At 41.8% G+C, this 25,262-nt stretch overlaps 3 protein-coding genes across 4 annotated transcripts; 1 reads left to right on the top strand and 2 right to left on the bottom strand.

Moving 5' to 3' along the window:
* Nucleotides 1-1,917: 1,917 nt before the first annotated feature.
* Nucleotides 1,918-18,416, bottom strand: LOC136467374 (uncharacterized). Of its 2 annotated transcripts, XM_066466057.1 has the most exons (14): nt 17,821-18,416; nt 16,881-17,289; nt 16,718-16,789; nt 16,457-16,519; nt 15,730-15,915; nt 14,820-15,195; nt 14,200-14,291; nt 12,422-13,171; nt 11,914-12,186; nt 4,352-5,177; nt 4,200-4,258; nt 3,646-4,057; nt 2,195-2,233; nt 1,918-2,125 (listed from the first exon to the last, which is right to left on the bottom strand). In XM_066466057.1, the coding sequence occupies exons 1-14, from the start codon at nt 18,201-18,203 to the stop codon at nt 2,064-2,066; spliced, it is 4,002 nt and encodes a 1,333-aa protein (XP_066322154.1). In that variant the 5' UTR covers nt 18,204-18,416; the 3' UTR covers nt 1,918-2,063. The 2 variants fall into 2 exon arrangements, 1 of the variants encoding a protein (XP_066322154.1); XR_010761559.1 differs by lacking the exons at nt 1,918-2,125; nt 2,195-2,233 and having other exon boundaries at nt 3,981-4,057; nt 4,352-4,431; nt 4,679-5,177.
* A 326-nt stretch (nt 18,417-18,742) lies between these two features.
* Nucleotides 18,743-20,430, top strand: LOC136467378 (pentatricopeptide repeat-containing protein At2g18520, mitochondrial-like). The gene has a single exon (XM_066466060.1). The coding sequence runs from the start codon at nt 18,771-18,773 to the stop codon at nt 20,175-20,177; it is 1,407 nt and encodes a 468-aa protein (XP_066322157.1). The 5' UTR covers nt 18,743-18,770; the 3' UTR covers nt 20,178-20,430.
* A 3,020-nt stretch (nt 20,431-23,450) lies between these two features.
* LOC136467379 (ribosomal RNA-processing protein 14-C-like) lies at nt 23,451-25,262 on the bottom strand. The gene has a single exon (XM_066466061.1). It carries the CDS (start codon nt 25,211-25,213, stop codon nt 24,044-24,046), a length of 1,170 nt encoding a protein of 389 aa, XP_066322158.1. The 5' UTR covers nt 25,214-25,262; the 3' UTR covers nt 23,451-24,043.

Raw genomic sequence — 25,262 nt, forward strand, 5'->3', positions numbered from 1 at the left:
GCGTGTATAGCCATTACAACATGTGCAACATCAAGATTTACTTTTAAAACATCCAAATGAAACATTTGCAACATACGTCTGAAACACCTGGAACACTTGAAACATAGCCTTGCAACACGCGTATTTTGTCATTGCAACTTATGCAACATTCGAAATCTACTTTTTGTAACATTCAAATAAAACACTTGAAACAAAGGTCTAAAACGTCTGAAACACTTGAAACACAGCATTGGTCACACAGCCACGACCTACTACCTGGTGGTGAACTACGGTAGATAGGTGAGGAGGATAGGGAGCGAATGGAGGCCGCCCTAGCGGAGGCACTGGAGTGGCAACAGCGAGGCCCAACTGAGCAGGGGCCGACGAGAGCCGCCACCCAGAGGGGCCCCGCGAGGAGCGTCGTCTCCCAGGCCACCCTCGACAGTCAGCAGCGTGGGCTGCTCTAGCACCCTCGCCACCGCCGGCATCACGTAATCGGAGCTGGCCGGCCGAGCTGCGACGAGGTGGGGGACGGACGCGGTAGTGTGTGGGTGGGTGGGTGGGTGGGGGGAGATGAGGTGCACGGCGCGGCGCAGCGCAGGATGGAGCACGGCCCAGGAATGGGGAGCCAAGCGCCGCGGGCGGCCGCACGTGTCGTGGGAGGGAGGGAGCAGCGGGGAAAGGCGGCAGCAGCAAGGCGGAGTGCAGGCGCGGCGACAAGTCGAGAATGGGTGCGGTCACGGCGAAAAGGAAAGTGAGCAGAGTTTTTTTTTGCAACGCGAGCGACCGTGCGATTGATAGTGTTGGGCCGTTCGAGTAGGCGAGGCCCACCAATGTGGGCGTCCGGACGATCGGACGTCTTACGCATGGCATTACCGATTTTAAAAAGTAGGAATCCAAAAGTAGAGTCCAATGTGTTTTGAAAATTGTACTACACAAAAGTAGTTTATGAAAAAAAAAATAGCTTTAGATTTTACCTATTTGGTTGCCTTTCTGCTTTTTTGGGCAGAAGCACTTTTTATAAGCTCAACCAAACACAATCTTAGTTTAAGTTATGGCGTCTCGTTGTAGCATGTCTCTTGATGATATTGCAACGGCTTGTTATTGTTCCGGTGTATATTCTCCGGTGCTTCTCTAGAGCTCACTGTGTACCTAGCCTGTGTACTGTGTGCATGGGGCCTAAGCTACAGTGGCACTTCGCCAATGACCACGGGAGTATATGGTTCAGAGCACAGTAACTAGCCAAGCCATTAACACATGGCCTAAGCTCATGGGTTAGCACTGGAGAAATCCAATGACCGTATAGACCTCCATTTTCATCTATTCAAACACCTTTAAAAATGGCTTAAGTTCCAACACATGGCCTAAGCTCCTCACGGGTTAGCACTGGAGAAATCCAATGACCCTAAAATACCTTCATTTTAATCTATTCAAACACCTTTAAAAATGGCTTAAGTTCCAATTGATCTTAGGGCACCATCTGAGCTACTTAGCTCTAGGCTTCACAAGTATGCACCTCATTCATCCATTAGACTTTGCCTTGTCACTCATCCTTTAGAACCGACATAAAATCCATCAATAGGGGCATGCAATGTCTATCAATCAATCATCGCTATGATCTCACTAAGTAATGCCCCTACAAAACACACATTAATCATAATAATTGTGTCATCATTAATCATTAAAACAGAATTAGGGGTCTAGATGCTTTCATCATCCTCTTTCTTTTGGGTAAACGCCTGCGGATGCTACCTCTGGTAAAGCAAACTTTCATGCATGAACCAACGCCGGGACAACGGCGCCTGGGAGAGTGTCTTAGACCAAGCACGGCTTGAAAACGGACAAGCCATGATGGTTCAGTTCTGCAAGGCCCTTAGCACTTCCGGGGAGGGTAACATTTAAACATTCCAAATTATGATGCACTCACGACTCTGGATCTAGAACAAAGTTAAAATATTCTTACAGTTACAGTTGTAATGCTCATTGGGTTTGCGAAGTAGCGCTTTACACATTTTGATGGTTCTTTACTAGAGTGTTGCTTGAACAGACCCTGCAGTATGGTCGGAGCCATTGGCACAGGTTCTTCAAACACCCGAACATGAAGGTTCCCATCGAGCGTTAGCTTTTCTAGCAGGGTCCTGCAAGTCTGTCAAAAGATAATGCGTCATTAATTGAACAGTAACCTGAGGATCGAAACAGAAAATGGGCCAGATACCTGAGGATTCAATACATCCATCCGATGGATAACATCTTCCTACAACACAATAAGAGTATAGCATGCGATTAGAACAATGGTTTCCTTTTGTTTAGAATAAAAGTTAACTAATGGAACAGTAACTTAATATCTTGAGAATGAGCCATTTTCTAGTCACAACACAGAAAGAATAGCCTGATCAAGGTAAATGAGCCATAGTACACATTTACATGTATCACTAGAATTTTTAATAGCATTGGAGACAACATTTCCAGGACGAGCTAAATAATTTCAAAAACATTGAACAGCAAATATGTTTGTATCTACTCGAGTCAACATATAAAAAAAACTAAAATATGAAGCATACATGTATGAGCATGTATAGCTAATATGTCTACAATCTCCATTCACAGATATTTGTCAACTTTGAGAAATACGTTACCTAGGCAGCCATTATTTTTATCCAGTGCAGCCAAAAATGCTCTTCACAACTAATTCTTGTCTTCTATTTAACACTCCCATCGCAAAAGTGATTCAAGTTTAACTTGTGACATCTTCGTATGTATTAAGATGTCATATGAAGACAGCATGTATATTCAAAGTGAAAATACACTATTATTATCATAATTTTAGTTGGTCATATGTATACATTAAGTTTTCAACAGAAATCAATCTGTCAAAGTTGTGATGTTTTTAAACCATGTCTATGTCCAAAACATCACCTTTTCTCTAAGTAAGGGGATATTTGTGTTTGTAGATAAGCAAACTGAACTAAATAACTAGCCATGGGCAAAGTAAAAGGGTGGAGGCATGTGTGCTGCCAAGTGCCAAGTACTCTCAACAAATAGTGGTAAAAGATTAGTAGCATTTGCAAACCAACAAGTACCAAATAACAAGTACTATACTAGAAAAAGGTAGGGCTCCGACTAACTATACATGGGTACCCCATCTCTGGCCTAGTATATTAATTCTTTTTTAACTGGTTTCCGAAATATGACTATATGAGTAATGTACTCCAATCAGATTGTCATAACTAAAGTGATTTTTCAGTATTCCAAACATTCTAACATCACAAAAAGTAAATTTTGAATAATCCAAAATGAGCTAGTAACATGTCAGAAACTTGATTTTGAGATCCTAAATTTCTAACAACTGAATTTGAGGAATGCAATCAGATGTTAACAATTCATATATACTAAATTACTCATAGAATTGTATAAAACTTTCCTGCTGTCTTTGCTAGACTCTACATACCTGAATTCTTTCTCAAAAATGAATTTATTTTTCCTAAGTTAAGGATAGTGCAGTGGTGCCGTAAAATGAAATAGAGAAGTTATTGTGGTATTGCACTCAACGAACAAGCAAAATATTAGTTTCCTATTTAGAAAGAGCAGGCACAAATAATAAAAGCAAACACAACTCCATTAGTCCAGGATAGTGCATGACATAACCAATAACTCGGCGACTTAAACCTTCATAGAGAGTGCTATTAGTGCTACCATCGCCATTTATCCATGGTAATATAGGCTGATAGCAATGCCTTTCACAATTATGATAGCAACTACTCTCCTTATTGTTCTCTCCTGGAGTAGATAACCTTTCCTCATCCCCAGGATCTTTGCTGTAAATATGAGGTGAGCTCAACTTGCTTTGAACATTAATTACTGTCACTGTGTGCCCATCACCAAGCATTTTTATAGGACCATCAAAATTAATAGGCCTGGTATGCTTCTCTTTCAGTAGATTTTTTGTGTTTTCATTATCAACAACTTGAGAAGTTGGAGGATCTGTACAGCAGCAATTATCACATTCTGCAAGTGTAGTTATATGATACTTTGCCGAATGTAACGAGTCCACAATCTGAACGCCATCATATGCATTGACCTATGAAGCAATTGAATGAATCCCACCCATTAGCTAATGGAGAAGGGCAAGCAAACCTAAGAAAAATTCGACAAGAAAGAAACAATAGTAGCATTTAACCCACACCTACAGTACTAGTATACTCTGCAAGTAACAGAATTACCTTAACAGCCAGCTGAAATCTCTTGAGAGTGTCAACAATTATTAAGACCATCTGCATGGCTGCACAGTTTTTTAAGAATAAAAAACTGTAACAAGGGCTGTTATTAAGTAAAAAAAACTATGGAAAACATTGGCCATTAGCATATTAAGTACCTAATGGATGCAGTGCCTGCGACAGTTCTCTCAAAGTAACTCCTTGCCCACCAGCTTTATGAATAATACAAAATGCATTCCTGAACAGTTCAGGAGACAATGTGAACAATTCACTTTGGTGCTCAAATACTGAATACTCTTTTGCAAATTTTTTCATAGCATCCCAAGGCCATCCACTATAAAAGTTCTCCAACTGAGATTCAGACAACAAATGCCTATATGAACTTAAGCAATTTGAAAACGATGGCATGATGTGTCTTTCTGCATGCAAATCAACATTCTTTCTGCTCATTGCCCAGCTTGAAGTAAAAATAGAGGATTCTTTACCATGTAACTCTTGCGGGAAATTGCTTGTTTGAATTCTATGAAAATTTAGACCTATTTGGATAGCAGGGAATCCTTTCTCCCGGCGGTAGCAAAAGTCACTTTCTATCTTTGGCAAAGGCTTCTGTTTCTTAGCCTTGCCACTTTTCAGTTTCACCGTATCAGCCTTGCGCTTCTGACTGTTGTCACCTAAACCACTAGTATCTACGACCAAAGGACCAGAGCTGTTAGGCTCATCAGCCTCACCAACTCCTTCACTAGGCAAGAAAGGTGAAATGAGAAGGTTTCCTGACAAAACCAGAGAGAATAGATGAACAAGTTCTCCACGTTGTATGTCTAGATACAAATAAACTCCACTGTCTGTAGTATTCTTTTGCTGAGCTATAAGCCAATTAGAAAATGCAGAAGCCTTTTTTCCTGAACCAAATGGAAAAGGTGAACAACAAGCATTGGTTAAGAATTGTGAAGAAAGGGTGTACGGCTTCCCACCACTCCCAGTAACCTACAAAATGGGGAAGAAACTTGAATGACGGATGATGAATAACAGGGCCTTTTAAGTCGCAAGTCACACATAAGTAAACAAATCAATTGTTTGACTAGTTACAGAGTTAATTGTTCCATATACTTCATAACATTATTTCAAATATCATGGGTGCTGCTTCCTCAGATCACAAATATATACAACTAGGTTTGGCCTAAGTCAAACTTTCTGACTGACCAGCAATATCTATAAAACAATATTATCTCATATGAAAAGAGTTACACGTCATATAAGTAGTTTTCATTATGAATTTAGTAATGCCAATGTTATGCTTGTTAAGGTATTATAGTCAAGGGTATTAGTTTAATCTCCTAGTCTAGGTTTCCCTCTTGTGTCTCATGTACTCAACATATAGTCGCCATTGGCCTCAATACAATTATCCAATTCAGTCTCGCTTATTCGTAACAGCGCTATCAATTTATATAAAGTTCTGAATACCAATGGTCTAAGTTAGAAAAGTTTGAATTAGAGCAAACCAAGATGGACTTATACTTGTGATCGAAAGTAAATTGGAAAGAAAAAATGATTCTTTGAGAACAAACTAAGAAATTCTTACAACATTATTTCAAAGCATATCAACTGCTTGCTTATACCAGAAGGGAAGTCATATGAAACTACAACAAGAGCACAAGTGCATGTTGGTATGCAAGTGTGAGCACTAAGAAAATATAATTTAAACCACAGCTCACTGCAAGATAAGAAACGAAGAATGCCTATTGAGCTTAACTTTGACTAACAAAAGTCATAGTTTAGCACATATCCATCTATTTGTTGTGCTGCATAAACTATTGGCTGTCTGGTTCACAGCCAACAAAAAAACCTACTACAGTTCGGTATTAGCAACAAATATTGCCTGCTGTTTGGAACTTTTGATTGGCACCAAAGTCTTGCGTTACCAAGGAAAATTTGGCAGCACCAATCCAATACTCAAAATTTGGCAGCACCAATCCAACAAAGGGTGACTGACTCTTTACCGTTTAGCGTTTAGGATAACACTAACTACACTTGAAGCTAATTTATGAAGGGCGTAAAGGACTTGCAATGTGTTTGCATCATATTGTAACAATTATTTAGATGACAAGATCCCATTTTGCTATATTTTGCCGGGGAAAAATTGATAAGCTTGTGGATCCATGTTATATTCACAGTTTTTGACAAACTTCGACATGGCTCTCTCTACCAGTTTGTGATTGCCGACAAGTTGGTATGGCTACAAACCAAAATCTAGAATTTGCCAACATCTTGGCATCACAAGGGGTTTGGAAGAGCCAAAATTTGGTAAGGCTCACCCAGGTCATACACCAAACATGCCCCAAATGCTAATAAAAATACCTAAGTTGGGCACAGCATACCTAAGTTGGGCACATAAGTTCAGAAATACTAACCAAGAATCTTCTTTCTTTAAGAAAGGAAACAGCAGTAAAAATCTCGCTCTCTGAATAAAGCTGCAGTGTTGCCGCAAGTGAAGCTTGTACGTTTCATCCTAATGATTTGCTGAGGAAAACCAACTTCAGAAGCTCCAATGCATTTGCAACAGCCAATGATTTCCATATACAAGAAGGGATCGAGTTCAACAGAATGTTGGCCTACGAAAAGACGACATGTTCAACAGATAAGTGTCGCGGAAATGCGTATGTTGCGTTGGATTTGCGGTCATACAAGAAGGGATCGAGTTCGGAACGATGATATACGTGATAGATTAGGGGTAGCACCAATTGAAGAAAAGCTTGTCCAACACCGGTTGAGATGGTTTGGACATGTCCAACGGAGACCTCCAGAGGCACCGGTGCGTAGTGGAATCCTAAGCCAGGATAGTAACGTGAACTCGTGAAGAGAGGCAGAGGAAGACCAAAGTTGACTTGGGTAGAGGCAATAAAAGGAGACTTGAAAGGATGGAATGTACCCAAAGACTTAGCCTTAGATAGGAGTGCTTAGAAAATAGCTATTCACGTGCCTGAACCTTGATGGCTTCTGCTGGGTTTCAACTCTAGCCAACCCCAACTTGTTTGGGACTTAAAGGCTTTGTTGTTGTTGTTGTTGTAATGATTTCCATATACCTCTTTCAATAATCCTATTTCTGTGATCCTTAATGATCTTTTCTTGAGGTTTGCAGCAGACATCCATGTTTTCACTTTCTGCATTTGAATGTCCGCATGATTTTTCAGGGTCGCAGAATCCGCTTTCTGAAACTGAACTCATTTTGGTTTCACCTCGTATAGCCTGATTATTCTAAAATGGAAAAAACATTATTGACAAATATATATATATATATGGAAAATATTTCCTACTCCTAGGGTGTAGTTACTCTCATGTGTATATCTCCAGATTTAGAGTGTATAATTTATGTTAAATGTAGAAATTACTTACCAGCAGTTCCTGTGAACATATTGTGTCCTTTGTGACATCATTATCATTATTAATATTCTTTTGATTCACAGGCCCAATTCTCTTGGTCTGATCTACTTTTTCTGCTTGAATTAATTCAAGGACTTCATTAAGTGCACTCTCTATCTCCGGAACTTCAAAGTCATCCCAATTGAATTGCTCACAATCTGAATCCAAACTGTTTTCGTGACTACTTTCTGAAATCTGGGGAAACAATCTTCTCCTTTTCAATCTCCTTTCCTTTTCAAGATATCTAGCATACCGTTTCACAAGAAGGTTACATATACACATGACAGCTCCTCTTATCTTTTCGTTTGTTTTCAATAGTACTGCCATCCTTCTGCGACATGTATCTGGTGGAGCTGGAAGATCAGAGAGAGATCTCCAAGCTACACGATAACATCTTGCTCCAAGTATTGCACGCACTCTAATGTATATCATCAGAGTTTGTATCCACTAACTAAACCAAGCACATATCATTCATGTTGCATATTGTTCACTCAATCAGGCTAAACCAGAGGATTCACCATGTATCCCCTTGCCCTTATATTCCTTATTTGCCCCATGTACCCCTACGCTGTAGGGTGTAGCAAGAACTGTTTCGCTAAATATACCATCTTGTGTAAATATGTCAGATAAGGTGCTCCCTTATCCATCACAACCCCATGACAGAGAGTAGGGAAGCATCTAGAACGGGGAGATCACAGGATAATGACACAATCAAGTCAATAATGCAAAGTAGCACATTATGTCTCACAACAACAACAACAAAGCCTTTAAGTCCCAAACAAGTTGGGGTAGGCTAGAGTTGAAACCCATCAGTAGCACATTATGTCTCACATGCTTAAAAAATTCTGGAGGAATTTGGATGGTTTGGAGGAATGCTGGAAAAATTTGTGAGAGAAAAACACTGTTCCGGATGAAAAAAGAAGCGGATCAAGCCGGGTTTAAGGGCACGCGAACGGGGCCAAGCACTCCAAGATGGTGACAAATGAACCATTTTGCATGTTAAAACAATGCACTGCATGCTACTTATGTTCAAACCCTGAACCTGTGGTAGCATAGAGTTAAAAATGCAAGCTAAAGAAATACAGAAATGCAAAATGAGATCAAATAAATATAGTACTTCAGATCAATAAATGATAACAGAGGAAAATCTAAACACATACCTGCTCTACAGAGAGATTCAATTCTCTTGCTATTCTAACACAGTCTTTAAAAGGAATTTTCCCCTTCTCACTGACATTCATAATACGCTGTTGCAATTCCAGTCATTGCTCAGTAATCATGACTAGTGTACTCCATGAACAAGGATGCGAAACCTATATGGGACAGAATGTCATATAGTATCCAAAGCAATGTAAATAAAAGCTCTGATCTAAGAGAGCTAGACAGATAGCCACTTCCAGCTAATACAGTTTCCAGTGGGTATAATGGGCTTCAGTAATAGTAGAAAAACTCCGACAAGTAACAAGGCTTCAGTAATTTTTTTAGAAAAAGGAACTTTATTCTGGTCTCTGCAAGAGTTTTAAGGCTTCAGTAATAGATAGTGTAATGATTCTGACAAGTAACAAACAATAAAGTGCTTGCAGCTGCAGATCTGCCAATATAAGTCAAAAGGTACAAACAAGAAATAGAGCAGATACAAGTATTAAGATTCAGGAAATTACGGGTTGTTTGGTTTGAGGCATGTTTCTAAAAAACATAAGTAAACTTATGTTTACTCTCGATTAAACCTGAAACAGACCCCCTAGCGTCTTGTTTAGTGCCTGGGCGTCCAATAAAACTCTGGACACGTCTAGGTGGTGCATGTAGGCGTAAGGCAGTGCTTAAGTAGTGCAGAAACGCGAAAAAAGGGATGGCATGGCTGGCTTGGTGGGCTATCTGTGACCGCACGGGCTGGCGGGCAGCAAAAAAGCATGCGGAAGAGCCAGGGAAAAGGGAAACATGACGTGTGGGGATCAAAATTACAAGTCCCTTCACCACTTCTTTACAATTTTGCAAGAATTGGAATCAGAATTGCCTGAATGTGTTACAATGTCTTTTGAGATGGAAGTTGGGAATCTAATCTGAATCATACGTGTTGCCAGAAAAAAAAAAAAACAAATAAAAAAAGCACAAACGCTTAATCACGTTTAATCTACGTTTAATCCATCCAGGTGCTAGGAAGCGGCCTAGCGTCTGCCTAGCGCCTAGCGTCTTTTGGAACCTTGGTTTGAGGAACCACCCTATTCTAGATGAGGTAGTGCATTATGAGTTCATCCGATGATTTTGGTGGAATCAGACTTGGATGGCTCAATTCCTCATGCTTATACTAATTATTGGCTTCTGGGGGATGAACTGGTGATGGATCAACCCATCCATCCCACAAACCAAACAGCAAAGTGAGTGAGAAGATGATGGATCACTCCATTCCTCAAACCAAACACACCATTAGTGACTCAAATAGCTCTAACAGTAGTGAGACTTCTGGCAACAGCACTGCAGCAGCTAGCGAGGAGCTGCACTATTGGGGGCTGGCTGGGGTGCAAGGCACAAATTACATCCTTGCCCTTGTCCCAAGAGAGAGTTAAGTTCAGGTCGTGGTTGATTTTTTTTCTCTTGTAAAAGGGCGCGCGCGCATTTTTCTTTGTAATCTGAGTGCCTGAGTGGTGTGGGTATGTGACTTTCCTAAGGGGTTCTTATCCTTTTTTTCCTTTCTTCTTAATATAATGATACGCAGCTCTCCTGCGTTTTCAAGAAAAAAAACAGCACTGCAGCAGTTGCTCATCAAAAATAACTATCAATTAAAAGCAACTGCAGAAGCAGGCGTGTGGTACTGAAACAAACCCAGCTGGCAGAAGCGGGAGGCTGTGAACTACCAAAGATACAGGCCAGAGTCACCCATTTAAACGCAACATTATGTAAGACCACACTTATGCTGGGCTCCACAGGCGGGGCAGCGTGGCCCGAGCTGAGTAAGCTAGTCAGATTAGGATGCTTGTTATTCGCCTAAGTCAAGTTCAGTAACATAGGATTGATTTCTTGAGATAAGAGTTGCTTTAATGGTTAAGAACTTAAGATTTATTCGTTACAGCCATCCATCTCTATATATAAGGAGCGATAGTGGCCCACATATAAAACAATTAAGAAATTAATTTGATATCACTTCTCTATGCATCCTTGTGCCATTTTTACTTAGTTCTCCATCACATCTCCAGGGAAATGAGGCTATGTTATACCATAAAACACACCTATCCAACCCCACAACAAAAATGCACAGTTCAGTTAAAACAATAGGAGGAAACGAAGAATTAATATCAAGTGCAGAAATATGAAGATAATGATTAGTGAAGCATATTTTAAGTGGAAACAAACAACACTATGCAATTTGTCCAGACAACAAATTTTGATAACACCATAGAAATACATAAATATTTTTTTTCTTTAGTACAAAAAGGGATTAAATAAAAATGACAAGTACAAAGGTTACTTCCAGGTTCACGAATATAATGTTTTGGATAAGAATCTCCAATAAGTATTTTTCCATCAAGTAGTTTATAATGATATGCAAGTTAAACAAATAAAATATGTATATTATGAAATATTCTCACGCCAAATCCAAGTCACTATTTTTCATAGTTGTCAATATAAATAGTTATCACGTGATAGATTAGGGGTAGCACCAATTGAAGAGAAGCTTGTCCAACACCGGTTGAGATGGTTTGGACATGTCCAACGGAGACCTCCAGAGGCACCGGTGCGTAGTGGAATCCTAGGCCAGGATAGTAACGTGAAGAGAGGCAGAGGAAGACCGAAGTTGACTTGGGTAGAGGCAATAAAAGGAGACTTGAAAGGATGGAATATACCCAAAGACTTAGCCTTAGATAGGAGTGCTTGGAAGACAGCTATTCACGTGCCTGAACCTTGATTGCTTCTGCTGGGTTTCAACTCTAGCCTACCCCAACTTGTTTGGGACTTAAAGGCTTTGTTGTTGTTGTTGTTGTTGTTGTTGTCAATATAAATAGTTATCACGGCTATATTAGCATTCAAAATTGAGGAATTTGACAATTCAAATTCTAAGAGTCTGTTTGTTTCCATCCGGACTTATATAAGATAGCTTATGGCCCAAGGGCAGCATGGTAAACACAAACGTGGGAAACTTATTTCAGCATCTAGGGTGGTGTTTCTTACCGTACTGCCAATGACCCAGAAGCTAGCTTATGTAAGTTGGGGGGAAAACAAACAGGCACTAAGTACATTTATTCAACATGGAGGGAGGGTGGTAGGTGATAATCCTATGCGTCAATGATGTACAGCAGATGTGACAAACCTCAGGGACAGAACTGCCAGGGAAGGCACTCAACGGGTCAGCCAAGCCAGCTGTTAAATAACAGCACTCTAGTGTTTCCCAATATGAATCAACAAACTCGTGCTTTGAAAGTACAAAATCATGCCGAATTTTCCGATGATTGTTCAGTTGGGAAGATGGAAGAATTTTAGGTATAGGTTCTTCAATGTAAGGCCTGAGCTCCATCGAATGTGTAGACATGGCATTTGACGGTACACCAGCATCTTCTAAGAATTCTTTTGCAAACTGAACCAGCTGTGAAACATAGCTAAAGTGATCAGTTTGTTGCAACAATAGTCGCCTATGCGATTAAGTATTGATTATTGAACAATGTAGCAAGTATCGAACATATGTACCAAGTGTAGCAAATTAGCAATTACTAAATAGCCTTTAAGATTAATGTTCAGTAATAGTTTTTAGGAGCACACCTAAGTTGTAGGTTCTCACAAGGTTAACTACAAATATTAGAAAAGAATATCAAGTACATTACCTTGAGCTTGTCCAAAATATTTACTAAACGTGAGAGTCGACCATAGGCATGAGTATCCATGAGCTGATTGTATTCCTTGGTAGGTATTTCTGAAAGTGTTTTTCCAAGCCTACAACAAGTTATCATGTTATCAATCTTCTTTGCTGACCCAACAACTTGTAGAAAGAGTTCAAGGGGCATTTCTTTCATAGCTTCTTCCATAGAAAATAACAGGCATGATTGATTAAGGCTCTTATCATAATGCCCTTCTTTGGCGCAACCAAACGCATTGCACCAATTTGGCAAAGAATTGACATAAGCCCACAGAAATTTATGCAATAACTTTGCTCGAATCATCTTTGCACCTATGAATCCATTTGCATACATAGCTTCTAATAGTAATGGTTTGTAAACTTTAACTCTGCGTGAAATCCTCAGACCAGGTATGGCAGTCATATGTTGATTTTGCATCACTTTAGCTGCTGCACCTGCCCAAGATTGAGTGTCAAAGTTCCTTTGTCTGATCCTAAATTGATCCACAAGTTCTGGTGACAAGTCTCCAACAGAAGAATGCAGTATTACATCAATGAGACGACTGCGAGTATAGTTTGTGACCAAGGGAACACTGACTTTGATACATTTACAGCTTCCCTCTTGCTGAAGCTTATTCAACGTGCGAGTCAATGTCTTCCTATCCATTATTTTTCCGTCCTTTTTTTCAAGACGTTCTAACCATTTATGTAACTCCACCTTCAGTACAAATTTCTTCTTCTGCAAGGGCCCAAAAGAGAAAAGGCAAACAGAATGATCAAATACAACTAGACATGCTAAAGGCACCCAAAGGGCTAGCATGAACATCAACACACAAAAAAGGGAAAATGTTGGAAGCTGAAAGTTGCTGTTACTAACTCTGACTAGGATTAAAAAAGAATTATCTAAGTAGTAACTATCACTCGCTCCATTAAAAAATATATCAGGTGGTCTACAATATGCCACTTTGAAAATTATTATATATGAAAATGATAGTAGAATTGTAAAAACTGTTATATTGCTAAAAAATACTTAATGAATACACTGGTAGTTTTCCAAACTACCAACTCATACAGTTTATTTAGTTAGTTTTGTTACAATCAGAGGCTTTGACTGCACAGATTTTGAATAACATATATTTGAAAACAGGGATAGTATTACCTAGGGTGACAAGGACAAGAATGCATGTGAAAAATTATCAAAGCCCACAATAAATAGGCTTGTCTCACAGGTCATGCTGACTACAAATATACACTGCCTAACCCTTTGAAGAAATATAAACAATCAAAATAGTTTAATATGGAAAAAAATACAAAATAGTAGACTACATTCAAAAGAGTTTTATCTGGAAGAAAAATATGAAATGCTAGAGTAGCTATCGGTACCATATCACTATGCCATATGCAAAAACCAGGGATGCTTATCTTGAATCATAGAGGGTCACCCCCACCCCCATTAAAAAGCATACTGGCCTAAAGCCAACACACCCGAGAAAAAAACTGACCCGTTTCTGCAATTCCAAATTACGAACACTGGAAGTAAACAAGTAACAGCAAAAACAATAGATAATAATAAGATAATAAGACCAGCACATGACAGGTTGCATACACAATGCAAATGAAATATGGAACAGGTACTGCATCAAATATAGAGTAAATTCCATGCCATGACATCCAGTATTGAACTGTCACAAATATTAAATTACATACACATCTGCATTTGATATATCTATGCAAAGAATCTCAATTGACAAATACTTGGAAAGCAACCTTTAACATGTGTAGAATCCTTCTATGGCGTTGATCATCAGAAGTTAATGGACAGCACCGACACCTCCTATTCTGACCCAAAGCAACTTTATCTAAAGAAAAGCACGTGATCATTTACATTGAGTTGAGTAGCAATTTGCTTGCAACCTAAACATATAGCTTGCTAGCTTGCCAAGGAAAAGATTAACTAATCCCATACGAAGAAACTTAACGATACACAAGAACTAGAGAAGTAGTAGCCCGCAAAATCAAGGCACGGTATTACTTGAAAAAAATTAGAACTAATAACCACCCTTAGCTGAAAAACTTCTAAACTTGTGAATCTAGAAACCAACCAAAGAGTGCCCTTCGTGATTTAAATAGGACTCTTTGAGGAAAAGCATATGCAGGATTTGAAACAGATTATATTGCCCAGCTATAGATGTATTAATCAGATATATGCTTCGAAAAAGCATAAAGCTCTATGGATCTACTAGTGATCTTAAAGTCAAAGCATGGCACAGTTTATAGACAGTACAGAAACTGCAAGCTCTTACTGCAGCATGGCAATCCCCAGAGATATTAATCACAGAACCTTAACAAAATGAAGAGATAAATTATGCAAATATAGGTCATTGTACCTTCTTCAACTAACTGAGAAACTAAAGCAGAAGCATCAAGGTTGTTCTGGATATGATGTCCAACTGGTTCGTCATGGTTCTCTTCTTCAAGCAAGAGTAGTTTTCCATGTGAACTAGATGATTCCAAAGTATCCAAACCTTTAGATGGAACTAGGGACCACAAATCCGAACAATCATCAGAGTCTTCTGATAGTGCCTCAAAAGTTTGCAGAGCAGTACCAGCTTTGTAGAGTGAGAAGTTTTTTGAAGTCCAAATTCGGTACTGTGATGTCTTGTCTGGAACTTCTGCTTCCCATGTTAGGTCGAATTTTTTTAGCATGGATGATACTCGTTTATGAAGTTTTTTCGAATTGTTGAGTCCAAGACGTCTGCCAATCTAATCAGAAGTTGCATTAGACATTAGTTACTAATTTTAAGATAAACAAAAACAAACTATCATCCCACATCAGATGACATAAGCAAACAAAATCTCTATCACATAATGATGTGTATTCAAGCTTCTCCATATACTGATCATCAATGCACTGTGGGGTTCACGACAGGAGCTTTTGCTCATGGATCTATTTTTTCTACTAGGAAGCATATTGTCTTATTGAGTCAAGTAACAATGTTATTACTGTCCCAGGAAGTTGCTGTATCTTTGCATGAGAAATTATTCATGTTTCCAGGTCCCTAAATAAAATAACCTATTGCTGAAACTAGTCCACAACCAAACAAACAAATATCTTCGAACTGGTTTTAGGCAACCATAATCAAGTATTGAAGAAGAAATTAGGTAACGATAACATGCATAACTAGAAAGGAAGCACAACAGCAGTGCAATAATAGGATAATGTAAGCACCAGTCTAGCATATCATCGAAAACACATAATACCATAAAGTTGCACGAATTTATGGTTCAGAGAAGTACCTCAACAAGTGTAATACCTTTTGTCCCTTGGGCACTGATCATATCATATATACAGTTCTCTAATGGAAGTTCCAAAATTTGATCAGTTGCCTGACTTTTTTTGACAAATTTAAAATTTGAGGCTATACTTTTTGGCTGAAACTCATTTGGATCAAATTTTTTCAGCAGACGCAAACAGCGGACAACCTGAAACATGGAATAACATTATAGCTTGTTGCTTAATAATGTATATGATACAGCCAGATTATGTACATTATATTGCGTCTGATTTGTTGCAGCTCCGAAAGTAGCTGTTGCCAAAGAAGGAAGCTCAAAGGGTGGACTGAGTGAGAAGATGCTTTTTCTCATTTAGGTTTCTAGTAAAGCATTCCATGTCTTTGGGTTGAAATGTACACAGTCTCAGCTCCAGCACCATGTTTACTCTGTCATATTTAATCAAAAATGGAATTGCAAACCATTGCCTCTTCAGTCCAAAAACATATGCATGTTTGAAGTAGCATGTAAACTGGGTTATGGAATCATGCTAATAAACAGTAACTCAAATTACTGTAAATCCTATGACAAACTACACTTCTAAAAGCCTAACAGTTTTTGAATTACAGATTTAAAATAACATTTTAATCCCGACAGGAAGCGTCAGGAACTGAGAGAATGAACCCCAAAAAAGTATTAGAAAGTGGCATTAAATAGCAAGTGAAAATATGAAATAGCAAGAGATTAGCATCACCTTATCATCAACTTCGGCATCAAATGTCTCAACAAGTTGTGCATCTCTTAGCCTATGCAATACCTGAGGAATAGATCATCTAAGTAACAACCCATGAAAATAAAGGACCAACAGAGATAGTGTAAACTTGGGGTGTTTGGTTTGAGGAGCAGAATGTTGAATGAACTATCCAAACCTAATCTACTTGCTCAGTATGAGGAATGGTAGGAAAAGTTGGTTCCTCAAACCAAACACACCATAGCTTATTTCAAGGAGGCTTACGTTTCTCCATGCTCTGTGCCCATATGCCATCCTGTAGTCGAGATCGACTTTTATATCTGACACAACAAGAGCCTAGGGGAAATAATCAAGCAAATTAGCAAACTGGAAAAATCTAAAGCAAATTAGCATAGCTTCAATGGGGAAAAATGTGGGAGAAATTGACCTTTCCGCTTGCTTCTTCAAGTTTATCACATATGGCTTTCATTGTTGGAAGATAATCCTGAATAGATATATCATTCTTGGAGTTAACATCAAAAGTTCCATCTTCTTGGAAAGCATCTACATTGGTCTCTTCATTGCTCCCAAGTAGTTCAGGCTTTGTAATCTCAATTCTTTGCTGTGAAGTCATGTTCAGGTCCTTGGCATATCGGGAGAGATATAGTGAATTGGTATTGATAACATGTTTATTCTGCGAGGTATCTTCCCTCTCAGCTCCGTGGTCTTTCACCTTTATTATAGTTGATTGTCTAACTATTAGCCGCTGTGATTCAAGACTCTTTGCAATAAAATAGAAATTATTTCCTTTCATTTTAAATTTTTTGAAAAGTTCACTCTGCGCTACCCCAGAAGTCCTATAAACGAAAACATGATGTAAGAAACCACAAACATAGTTAAAAGCAAGATAAAGAATTTGAATATGAACATACCGCATTATGTGAACAGGTTATAAATTGGAAACGATAAAAAAGTGCAAGAAAGGCTAATAACCATTCTGTTGGACAATCAGCCTGTTCGTTTCGGCTGAATTGGCTTATAAGCCATGGCTGAAAGTACTGCTGGTTGGTTTGGTGTGAGAGAAAAACACTGTTGAAGCCATGGATTATAAGCCAGATACGAGCGAATAAGTCGAAACGAACAGGCTAAATATCAATAATACTACTAATTTGTGGCTTTAAAATTGCAGCTCTATGGCTTTAAAATCCGTACACATAACATAAATTCTCTCTTGCAAGGTAACATCATATATAAATTAAGTGATTTACATATTGAAAGTCTTCCAATTCCTAGCAAGTCACAAATATCCAACGCCCAGACTGATTAATGAACTTGAAATGGAAGGCGTAACAATCATATATTTGCTCAAAACCCATTGCGATATGCACCTGCTTGCCGCAACACATTCCAATGTCGCCTTCTGGACGGCACTGAACTCTGATTTCGCGAATCTGCGCTCGTATAACCCCAGGAAGTTGTCCCTGATCCCCGCGCTCGCCACGAGCCGCATGCCCCGCCGCTCGGCCTCCTCGAAGTCCTTCTCCGCGGGGTCGCCGGCAGAGACGGGCACCCCGTCCCCGCCCCCCTCCACGAGGCTGACGACGCGGAGCGCAAGGATGCGAGCCCACAGGGCGCGCTTGACTGATGGACCTAGCGGGAGGCCCGTGGCATCGAGCGCGCCGCGGAGCGCCGGCCATAGGTCCACGACGGGGATCCCCGGCGCGAGGCGCGCGCACACCTCCTCCAGCGCCGCCGACGCGAGCTCATCCATGACTGTTTCGGGAGGTTTTGGGCTTCAGGGTTTCGGCTATGGCGGCATCAGGCACGGAGCCCCACGGGGAGCATGAGTTCGAGGAGGCGAAGCGTGCGCGGTACTGCGTGGTGGCCCAGTGGAGGGAAGCGACGCGGCGACCGGCGATGTCACCGGTGGCCGCGGCGGATGCGTTGGTTTTTTTTTTACGACGAAGGTAGGGTCGAGAGTGAGTTTTTTTTTTTTTTTTTTTGAGGGGAGGGTCGAGAGTGAGTGATGGATGCTTGCTTCTGTGTGATTTGGCCCAACACAGGAACTGCTCATAGAGCAGGCGGTTAAGCCCCAAGGGTGGGAGCTGGCTAGTACAATAGCCTCCAAAGAAGCCCGGGCCAAATGGCCCTTTTCAAAACAAAAAAAAAGGCCCAACACCAGTCATTCCGCGATACACGGCTCGGCTGACTCAATTGGGCCCAACACTCAACACTGGCCATTCCGCACGCGCTAGCACAAGTTAGTCACAAAACCTAGCGAAGAAAACCCTGACAAAGCCCACCCCCAATTCCCCTCGTCTCGTCGCCGCCCACGAAAATGGCTGCGCTCGCGACACTCCTCCGTCACGGCCGCCGCACCCACGCCCACGGCCTCCGCCTCTCCCGTGCGCTCTCCACCACCACCCCGACCACCACCGGCGGCGCTATCACGTTGTCGGACGCCAAGCGACAACTCCGCCGCGAGCGCGATCCGGACCGCGTGGTCTCCATCCTCGAGGCCATCGACACGGCGTCCATCTCCGCTGCCTCCACCCGCCACGCGCTCTCGCTCGCCGCGCGCCGCCTTTCCCGCTCCCGCCGCTTCGCCGACGCGGAGGCCCTCCTCTCCTCCCATCTCACCGCTTCCAACACCGAGGCCCACCTCGCCGCCGTCCTGTGCTGCTACGCCTCCGCCAACCTCCCCGAGAAGGCCATCGACGCCTTCCGCTCCGCAGTGCCGTCCCTCCCGGCCCCCATCTCCCCGCTCCCCTTCAACGCCCTCCTCTCCACCTTCATACGATGCCGCCGCTACAGCCGCGTCCCTGTCCTCTTCGCTGAGCTCTCCAAGGAGTTCTCCATCACCCCCGATGCCACATCATATGGCATCCTTGTCAAGGCCTACTGCATGACCCGCGATGATGCTAAGGCGAAGCAAGCCTTGGATCTAATGCGCGAGCAAGGTATCTCGCCGACCACCAGTATCTACACCACGTTGATTGATAACATGTATAAGAATAAGATGACCAATGAGGCTGAGTGCTTGTGGAAGGAGATGGTAGAGAGTGGATGTGAACCCGATGTGGTAACTTATAATGTGAAGGCCTTCTATTACGCCCTCCATGGGAAGCCAGAAGAGGTTATGGAGGTGATGACAGAGATGGAAGCGGCTGGAGTGAAGCCGAACACCATCACCTACAACTTCCTCATGCGTAGCTATTTCAAGAGTGGCAAATTGGAGGATGCCAAGGTCCTTTACCACTCCCTAGCTGAGAAGGGGTGCTCGGCAGATGCTTCCACATACAAGCACATGTTAGCAGATGTCTGTGCCCATGGAGACTTTGATGCTGGATTGGGCATCTTCAAGGATAGCTTAAAGAGGCGCAAAGTGCCAGATTTTAGGACAATGAAAGGGTTGGTTGAGGGATTGGCAAAGGGAGGCAGGGTGGTTGATGCCAAAGAGGTTATTGCAGAGGTAAAAAAGATTTTCCCAGAGAATTTGCTGTCTGGTTGGAAGAAGGTTGAGAAGGAGCTTGGATTGGACTCAGATAGTGGAGAAACTCCTCAGTCGAAAGTTACATCTGGAGAAACTGTTGCTGAGGTTAGGCCCGGTGCTGCAGAGGTAGAGGCACTTGAGCTGGAAGGATCTGCTGCTGAGGAAAGTGCTGTATCAGAAGAATCCAGTGATGATGAAGCTTCTGTGCCTGAAGCATCATCTAGTGAAGAAGTGCCACAAGGTCGTGCCTAAGCGGTATTACCATGCTCTTCAAGTTTCATGTGTCTAAGATGTTTGCATTGATCGCATTCTCTACATTGAAGAACTGTTAATGCTGCCCTGTAGTGGTAAACATTAGATTTTAATTACAGGCTCCTGAGCTGCTAACATAGCGAACTCTTGGGATGAAAGCATACCTGGTATGCCTGCTGTACGATGCTAAGAGGCTATTGTTTTGGTGATGCTTATCTTGTCATTTTATATGATAAACGCACTGTGTTTTGCAGTCCTCTTACCACTCTGGTTTGTATTACTGTTTGATTAGCATTGCTAAAGACATAGTCAAATAGCAGTTTGATGTTATGAATGGCTGAATCATTTGACCACAAGATTTGACAAACCTGCATCATTGCGTAAGATTTGGCACCAGAGCTTTCCTATTAAAAAACAAAAAAAAAATCTCATTTGTCTGCTCTCATGGTGAGAAATAAAACTGCTTTAACACTTGGTATATATCGAAACTGGATTGCTGGGTGGATGAAGGTTGCATTAGGTCTGCCCCCCAGATTGAAACTCATGCGGCTAAAATTTTCTCATATTCAAGTTATATCCAAGAAATTTAGGCATGCATCTTCTGTGGGATTTTACTTCTGATAGTCTTCTTCTGTGTATGACATGGTTTAACTTAGATTGCACGATATAACATCGGCAAACATTACCACAGGGACAGGTCAGGTTTCCCTTTGAGGCAAACATTACCTCACCCACTTCAATAGAGAAGTCATTTTGATCATGTCTTAAGTCGAACCATCTTAATTTTGACTAAAGAGTTAGCGCACATGCACTCTAATTTTGTTATTTTTGCATGATTTTTTCTTGACTGAGTTCGAATCTCAACTTTTCTATATGGATGCACTATGAGTGTGTATCGCTTCAAAAATTTTACGAAAGTGTGATTTTTTTTTTTTTGAATAAGTTTGTATGTTTGCACCTACATATAGGTTCACTACATATTTTGCCACATACCATGAGTTCGTCTTGATAGTTCTTTTGGGTGGCACCTCGTCTTGATGGCCCGAGCCCCCCCCCCCCCCCCCCCCCCCCCCCCACACTCTTGTTCTTTACTGTGGTCTTCCTTCAACAGCACAGCTGCAATGACACAGAGGTATCGCTTGCCCGGTTGCCCATTAACACAAACAATGTGGTAGGTTCAAGCACGGTAGAAGAAATGTGAACAAACATTGTAGTATGTTACTATGTATACACTTTGAATGACCGAACGAGGACCTCTGCTTCAGCATTCATAGATCTCGATAAGAAATTAAGAATGATCGTGTTAACGCCAACATAGATTGGGGAGAATCTGAAGCCGCAATCATCCTGCGGAGCCCCCAAACCCTAGAGGAGGCTAGACAGGGAGTATCTGTATTTCCCCGTGGCCTTCATCTTTGTGAGAAGGAAGAAAAAAAGCATTCGTTTCGATAGGTGGTCTAGGGTCCTCATCACTGTTGGCGTCTCATATGTTGCTGTGCTCTTTCATCTCTTCTGGTCATGTTGGCTATTGTTGTGGTTTTGTACTTTTCCTTTAATGACTTGCTATTGACTTTGCTCGCCCGAGTGGTGTGGTCATGGGTGTTGGTTCTTCTACCACTAGTCTGGGATGCTTTCCGCTGTGGATCCACGCTCTAGTCTCTAGAGCTCGGATAGTGGGCTCATCGTGCTATATCATGCACCGTCGTCCATTGCTTGTGGCGGCCACAAACATATATAAGCATCTAGGACCCCAAGCGAAGCAGTAAGTTTCGGTGGTTATTGGTTAATGACAACCGTGCAATTGTGACTAACATTCACCCTGTTCGCTTATGCTAAAATTTGGCTTATGCTAATGTTTATGCTGAAATGTTGTGAGAGGAAAATACTATTTCAGGACTGAAGAGTAGTGTTGAATAAGCTCAAGCGAATTTTGAAGGAACAATTTAAAAGTTATGTCATAATGCAAAGAGGAATGTGACCGCTAATTCCAAATGGAAGACGACCAAAGACTTGGATTGGAGGCTAAGAGCAAGGCTAATAATACAGCCAGCTTTCTGGCTGTAAAGTTCTTTGCAGCCTTCTCTCAGCCCGCTTATATAGTAGTTAGTTCTTCATCATTAATATATGGCCTACTTGTATTTTTCATAGATTTTTTTGGTTCTTGTGCCAAGCCGGTTGTAAGCTTACAGCCCGCTTCTCTTCTCTCTCCTCCACCTCAGCAATTAGCCAGCTTACAGCCTGCTATTATACTTGCTCTAAGGACCTTTCCCGAGCCGGTCTTCCAACTTATTTATTTTTTTGTGGAAGCAACTGACTACAAGGCAAAATGACTTCATCGGGATAATTCACAAAATGTAAAATGTAGTCGTTTTTCTATGAACAATGTAAAAGAATTGGTTTACATAATACTAAATTTGATGACAGAGAAACTATAATTACATTACATTAATAAAAGAAAGTTTTTCACTATCTGATGAGGCATCAATATGTGCCTACCCACCCACCCCCTAGACGCGCTAAGGTTAGCGCATAAGTTCTTTCTGATTTTTGTTTAAAGCATGAGTTTTTTTCCGATACATAATGGCCATCTATTAGTTTTGATCGTAGAAGAAATTTGATTTACCAAGCAAAGCTAGGATGATGTGAGGTGAACCTGAGCAGGTGGAGAGCGACCCAGGAGTTAGGCTGGGTTCAGAGTTCAGACTGACGTTCCTTGTAGCCTTCAGTGCAGCCGAATTGGCAATTCACCTTATTGTGATTTGAGTCCAGAAAGTAAACATATATTTTAGAATGCTAACACGGTAACACCACGTGTTTTATGAGCTAATACCAGCAATACCTTGTTCTTTCGGAGATCAGTTGCTTCCTTGTGCTGCTCCTGTTGGCTACCGGCAAGAAGCTGACTGTTAATTACCACGATCCAAAAACCAGCTAGAGCTAGATCGGGTCTCACATGATTATTATTATTTTACAAATGAATAATAATTAATAGGTAAAATTGAGAGAAGTGGGACAGAGAACACAATTGAGTAAGTTCTTGTATCTCATTGTAATTTCACCAATTCTAAAGTCAGCAACCCAGCAAAAAAAGAAAGAAAGAAAAAGGCTGTGGTGAAAACCTCTTTCAGATATTCCAAATAACTCATTAGTATGATGTAAAACCGTAATTATGTTTGCATAATAGCAGCAATGGATCATAAGCAGATGAAAGAAAATTTCAGGCCACATTTCATTGCACCAGAAGCTTGCAAGATCAGCTGAGTATTACAACAGACCATATAGAATTTTCAGGCAAATAAATTACACAATTGACAAAGGTACACTTGTGTTGTTCACACTGCAGTGAATCAGTATACTGAGTCATACTAGTTGACAAACAAGGCATCCAACAAAAGTTTACAAGATCAGAGGGGCCATTGCTATCCAGATTCCAGCATGTGCATATTACTAAGATGACAAATGCCCAATTGAAGTTCTGATTCACTCTGGTCCCCGAAAGACACCATACACCTCTATACCCGAACACTATCTCAGAAACACTATTACCCATCATGTCAATGCTACAAAGAATTATAAAGTAAAAAAAAGCATCCACCTAAGCAAAATCAGCATTGATAATTCATGAATCTTATGTAAAAAAAAGAACTAGCAAGGCATGAGTTTGTAAAACAGAACACAATTACATAACTACTCCAAAATCATCTGTAGAACTGCTAAAGATTGAAAGTTTGGTTCATTCAATAATTAAGGCACTTTAGAAGCCATGAACTGGTAACCTATTACAAGTACCAACTACGCATATCAGCAAATGGAACTCTGAAAGAGGATATAGTAACTCATCACCCAGATAACCTTGGACACGGATGTTACTCGTTAACATAACCATCCTTCCGTCCCTCAAACCCAGGGCGCATAAGTTTTTTCTCGCGCTTCTCAATCTTGCGCATCTTCTTCTGGTGTGCCCGATCCCGGATGTTCTCAGTCCTTTTCTTCTGCTTCTCCTTCCTCTGCTTGTCCACAGTCTTCTGCCTCTCCTTCCACTGTGCAGCATGCTTCTGCTGCCGCTTTTCCTCCTTCTTCAAGCTCTCCTTAATCAGCTTGGGGTCATCATGCACCTTCTCCCCAGCAGCACGTCTTCTGGCTGTATCCCAAGCAATCTTGCATGCCTTCTCAGGATCCTTCTTTGCCTCCTGCAACCGTTTAGCCTGCTCCAGCGCCTTCTTCTTGTTCTTAACCCTCCTCTTCTTCTTGCGCCTTGCTTCCTTTGGGTCAACAAACACATTCGCATACATGATATCTGGCTTCTCCTCAGCCCCCTTCTTGACCTTCTTCCCATCCTTGCCATCCACATCTTCGGTGCCATCGTCACGCTTACGCTTCTTGCCCTCACCTTTCCCCTTCTTTTCATTATTCGCCTTTGACTTCTTCCCCTTCTCCTTCTTGGGCTTATTCAAGAACTCAGGCCTGGTGCACCGGTTGCCTCGAAGCTCAGCAATGCGGCGTTGAAGGCGTTCTCGCAGCTCCTCATAGGTCACCGAACGGTCCTCAGACACCACTGCCGCTGGCGCAATCGGCCTCTCATCCTCTTCATCCCCGTCTTCCTCATCACCATTATCCTCGGAGCTTGCCTCCTCCCCAGATTCCTCGCTCTCTTCTTCTGACTTCTCCTGATCCTCCTCCTCTTCCTCCGCTGCCTGGCCGGCGACGGACTTCTTGAGGAGGTCGAGGGTGGAGGCGGGCGGCGCGGAGGGGTCGAGGCGTGCGCGGCGGGCGGCCTTGACGTTGGCGCGGGACTGGGCCTTCATGGCCGCCTTGGCGGCCTTGGACAGGCCCTGGTACCACGGGCGGTCCTCGTCGCCGGACGGGAGATAAAAGCGCGGCGGGATGAGCTGCACGAGGGCGTCGAAGAAGAGGGCATGCCCGTGGATGCCACCGCAGTCGGCAGCGGCCAGGAGGTCGGCGGGCATGGTAGCCGCGAGGGATTCGTGGTCGATCGCCGCCGCGGCGGCGGCGGCGGCGGAGGGTTTCCTGCCCATCGCAGCGAGTGTTGGGGGAGGAGGGTTTCGGCGAGAGGGAGGAATTGGC

This window comes from Miscanthus floridulus, chromosome 7, assembly GCF_019320115.1.
Source record: "Miscanthus floridulus cultivar M001 chromosome 7, ASM1932011v1, whole genome shotgun sequence".
Lineage (NCBI taxonomy): Eukaryota > Viridiplantae > Streptophyta > Magnoliopsida > Poales > Poaceae > Miscanthus > Miscanthus floridulus.

Excerpts from the sequence above, each read along its gene's own strand:
- LOC136467374 (XM_066466057.1), bottom strand. The coding sequence starts at position 18,203 with ATGGATGAGCTCGCGTCGGCGGCGCTGGAGGAGGTGTGCGCGCGCCTC. Across the intron at positions 2,234-3,645 it reads TAATAGCACTCTCTATGAAG|GAAGATGTTATCCATCGGAT; the intron begins GTTTAAGTCGCC and ends ATTGTGTTGTAG. Across the intron at positions 2,126-2,194 it reads TGGATGTATTGAATCCTCAG|ACTTGCAGGACCCTGCTAGA; the intron begins GTATCTGGCCCA and ends ATCTTTTGACAG.
- LOC136467378 (XM_066466060.1), top strand. The coding sequence starts at position 18,771 with ATGGCTGCGCTCGCGACACTCCTCCGTCACGGCCGCCGCACCCACGCC.
- LOC136467379 (XM_066466061.1), bottom strand. The coding sequence starts at position 25,213 with ATGGGCAGGAAACCCTCCGCCGCCGCCGCCGCCGCGGCGGCGATCGAC.